Below are 4,698 nucleotides of genomic sequence, written 5' to 3'. Positions count from 1 at the left end.
CATACATTTTCATATAAAAATGCATATATTTTCACATACCTATATTTTTACATACATTTCATATTAATACCTATATTTTCATATATATTTTCACATAAAAATGCCTACAATTCATATACATATATTTTTTCATATATATACAACACATATTTTTCACGTAGAAATACATTTATATATACATATTTTTCATATATATATATATATATATATATATATATATATATATATATATATATATATATATATATATATATATATATATATATATATATATATATATATATATACATATACATTTTTTTCATACATATTCAAACATACATATTTACATATACATTTTTTAATACATATTCACACATACATATATACATTTTATATATACATTCATATGTTTCATTTGACATATCAAAATATTCATATCTTACATACCCAAATATATACATTTAAAATCACATAAAAAAATGAATTAGTTAAATAAAGGTCAGAAAACAATAGAAGGATAAAAGAGAAGATCAAAATGCACCTCACCGCAGTTTTAGTCTCGCTGGAGAACTCAAAATTCACCGGAAATGGTCGGAATTTACTAGAAATTGACGGAAAATGAAAGCCTAGAAGGAGTGGTGGTTTGGGTTGGTGAAGAACGCTGGAAAATGATGGAAAAATTCACCAGAAACGCTGGTCACTGGAGTTTGCGAGAGGAGTGGTGGTAGGCACAAAATGTGCCATGTGGGACGAAGGGGTAGCCAAAAGGACGCGACACTTTTAGCAGCGATGCCCTACCAATTGCGACGAAAAGTTGGAGGGAAAAACACGCGCCATTCTCTGGTGCCTAGTAGCCGTCCGATCTAAAAACAAATGGAGGGTTAGGATCAAATTCACCCGGATTGCTATCAATAGCGGCGATGCGTCGTCGCAAATGATGTCGCCGCTATTACTTTCCCCCAAATGAAACCCTAACCGATAGATCTTTATAGCTACCAACGGTCACGATTAAATGGTGTGTGCTTGGGGTGGATCGACGGTGGAACTCCTTTAACGGCGGCAAATTCAAAGACAACAAGGACCTTTAGCGACGACATTCTCTCATGTCGCCGCTAAAACTGTCGTCCCTAAAAGTCTTACTTCTTGTTGGACAAAACTGTAAGATTGGTCCTTGTGGTATTTAAAAAACTTTGGATGGGGTCCAAAAAGTTTCCAACTTGCACCTAAGGTCCAAAATCAAGGTTTTTCTGGGTTTTTGGACCTTGACACACTTGAAAAGTCAATTTTACCCTTTTCATTTCTTTTTTCGATTTTATTTATTTATTTTGGTATTTAAATAATTAAAAATAAAAAATAAAATCTCTTTATCTCTCTCACACACACAAATATGAATATGAATCTCAAGAACACTCGTTTTTTCCTGAGATCAAGAACAAGAGCATCACATTCACGAACCCAGAAATCATTTCTTTCAGATCTAATGAACTGTCCTTCACCACCACTTGAATCGATTTCTGCTATGAAATCCAAACCTAAACTTGATCTAAATTGATTTCTTATCTGAAACTGCTGCGTAAACTTGATCTTAAACACCAGATGAAGATACCAGGTACTGATTTGTGTGTGCGTGTGGGTTTTTAAATTATTCCCTAGATGATTAGACAACCATCAAGATGATCAGGGGGGTATCAGGTATGGGAAAGGAGAAATAGAGGTGGCGACAGATAAGGATTCGAGAGCAAAACCAACGCCCTGAATCACCCATTTCTGCCTCTGTTGGTAGTGAATGTATACCCCTCCGTCAATTTCTTTCCACGGACCAGTTCAACAACAAATGAACCATCGATAGGTCTTCTGCTCATGCCCTTACAACTGATTTTGGGGTGAATCAGATTTTAGAACCTCTAATTGTTAGAAAATGTGAGATTGCTTTTTAGGGTTCTTAAGAAGAAAGGGGTGAGAGTTTGACTAGAAATATGTGGAGAGAGAGAGGGAGAGAGAGAGAGAGAGAGAGTGAGAGAGAGAGAGAATGAGGGTCCAATTTCACCAATGATTCTCTATTTTCAATCGACAATTTCACAAAACTAACAATACTTGATAACATACCTAATGACAAGAGTTGTGGTTGCGTATGTTCCTTACTTCACAATTTCTGTAAGGAATCGAAGACGAGATGGTTGTTGAATGAGGCGTGTGATGCAACGCTGAGGAGATAAGAATCAAACCATGCACGAATGAGACAGTGGAATGTGAGGTTTGGGACGATATCAGTGGATCGAAGGACTTGCATGGTAGCGACACATGTATTATGGCTGGAATCAAGCAATTTCTGGTTGCTGATACAATCATAGGTGAAGAACACACATAAAATTCTTTATAGAGAGGGAGAGAGAGGAGGGGGTTAGGTGAGATTTTATTTTTTATTTTTAATTATTTAAATACTAAAATAAATAATGAAAATAGAAAAGAAATGAAAAGGGTAAAATCGACTTTTCAAGTGTATCAGGACCAAAAACCCCAAAAAAAACCCTTGATTTTGAACATTTTGTGCAAGTTGAAAACTTTTTGGATCATATCCAAAGTTTTTTGAATACCACAGGGACCAATTTTGCAGTTTTGTCTTGTTGTGGTCGTTAATAGTGACCGGTTTATTATATAAATAAATGATAAATAATATAATCTCTAATATAGGATTTCTTTAAAATATTCAATTATTCAAATATGTACATTTGAAAAACACAATGTTTTAATTTTTTTATTCGAACAATGTTTTAATTTTTTTTTAAATTAATTATTTTTATATTACCTATATTTTTTAAAAATATTTTATAATACTTACATATTTAATTGACATATTCTTATATAATTCTTAGAACGAGATACAATTACCTTTACAAAAGGTAACAAACAATATAATATGATATGCTAGATTTCTAAAAATATTTAATAAAAAAAAACACTAATTGTTAATTTAATATATGTCATCGGCGCCCGCTTTTAAACCTAACGAGCTTTACTCGAAAATTAATACAGCCACCTTTATAAACCCCACCATTCTTGACGTTTTTCTCTCGTCAAATCACACACATTCTCTTTCTTTAGAATGGATAACCTGGCTGCAATGTTTCAATATTCTTCGTCTTCAACTTCAACGTCACCGGCGGCAGCCCTTTCTTCACAGTTATCGCTAAACATGACGAATCATTATTCACATGCAGATCACAACTATAACAATCGCTACAGCAGCTACACACAATCGGATGATGATCATGAGCTCCGACTAATCGGAGAAAATAAAAAAGGCCCCTCAGATAACGTGGTGGTAGCGGATCGAATATCTCCGAGTACTAATAGCTTCAGTACTGGTGACGGTGACGATTTGAATACATCAATGGCGTCAACCAAGCTTAACGTCAGAAAAGGCGAGAAGAAGATCAGAAAGCCTAAGTTTGCATTTCAAACGAGGAGTCAAGTTGATATACTTGACGATGGATATAGATGGAGGAAGTACGGTCAAAAAGCTGTCAAGAACAACAAATTCCCCAGGTAAAAACTAATTCATAGTTATAATCATAAATCTAAATATGTATCGATCGTTTTGTTCAACTCCGTTATATATATATCTGGAATAATGATCATCGATCAGTCTTCAAGAAGAGCCTCATTTCTTTATTTTTATTTTAACTATTCAATTATTCATGATGTGTTTTGTTTCACCGTTATATCTCGGGGGTAAATTAATATCTAAATTTGGAGATCGAAAATAATGATAATAATCTCTTAACAAGTCCTCGTTGCTTTGACTAGATTATTGCTATTGAACTGATAACAGATAATTAATCAAGTAATTACTTAATACTTATGTTTTAATTGTGTTGTTTCTTTCATCGTATAAATATATAGGAGCTACTATCGCTGTACACAACAAGGTTGTAATGTAAAAAAGCAAGTTCAAAGGCTATCAAAAGACGAAGGAGTCGTGGTGACAACTTATGAAGGAATTCACAATCATCCAATAGAGAAATCTACAGATAACTTTGAGCACATATTGACTCAAATGCAAATTTACTCTTCTTGCTAGCTATAGGAATACATACATAAAGGGAACTTTAGGTATACATAACCTTGAAAATAAATAGTTAGAAGATTGGGATGTACGTATGGTTGTGAAAAATCACATAAACGCTAGCCTGAACATAAAACGTTTGTAAGTTTAGTCGACTTATATAATTTATCTCTGAATTTTATCAATAGGGATTATGTTTACATTTATTTTGCATCAAGTCAAATAAACAATTGATACGTAACCTTGAAATGAGTAATTCTTATTTATTTATTTTTTTTATTTTTTTGAACGGCTAGTTATAAGTGTTTCGAAGTTAATATTACAAACTTAGTAGAATCGCCAACACCAAGATTGAAACGACTTATTCTAAAAAAAAAAAAAAAAAGTTGTAACCTTGAAACGAAAGTGGAGTCGACCCTAGCTATCACCAGTAGTGAATTGAGTTGTGTTTATATCGTCTTCTTAGTTAAAATCCTAACTTACTTTTACTAGACGAGACGAAAATTTAGATTTTAGTTCTCATGACATACAACAAATTACCTTCAAACAAATATTTGAAGGCACAAAATTCCTATTTATTTTATTTTTCATTAGATTAATATGTTTCTAGCTTTATTTTATGAGGAAGCTAGAGCCATGATTTTAAAATA

The 4,698-nt window shown here is 32.9% G+C and overlaps 1 protein-coding gene across 1 annotated transcript; it reads left to right on the top strand.

Annotated features, from left to right (window-relative positions):
• Nucleotides 1-3,019: 3,019 nt before the first annotated feature.
• On the top strand, nucleotides 3,020-4,248 carry LOC145041050 (putative WRKY transcription factor 56). The gene is made up of 2 exons (XM_078988956.1): nucleotides 3,020-3,528; nucleotides 3,886-4,248. Exons 1-2 carry the CDS (start codon nucleotides 3,086-3,088, stop codon nucleotides 4,061-4,063), a joined length of 621 nt encoding a protein of 206 aa, XP_078845082.1. The 5' UTR covers nucleotides 3,020-3,085; the 3' UTR covers nucleotides 4,064-4,248.
• Nucleotides 4,249-4,698: the final 450 nt, after the last annotated feature.

This window comes from Lactuca saligna, chromosome 4, assembly GCF_052625555.1.
Source record: "Lactuca saligna cultivar CGN05327 chromosome 4, ASM5262555v1, whole genome shotgun sequence".
Taxonomy (NCBI): Eukaryota; Viridiplantae; Streptophyta; class Magnoliopsida; order Asterales; family Asteraceae; genus Lactuca; species Lactuca saligna.
This window is presented reverse-complemented; position numbering and strand designations above follow the sequence as displayed.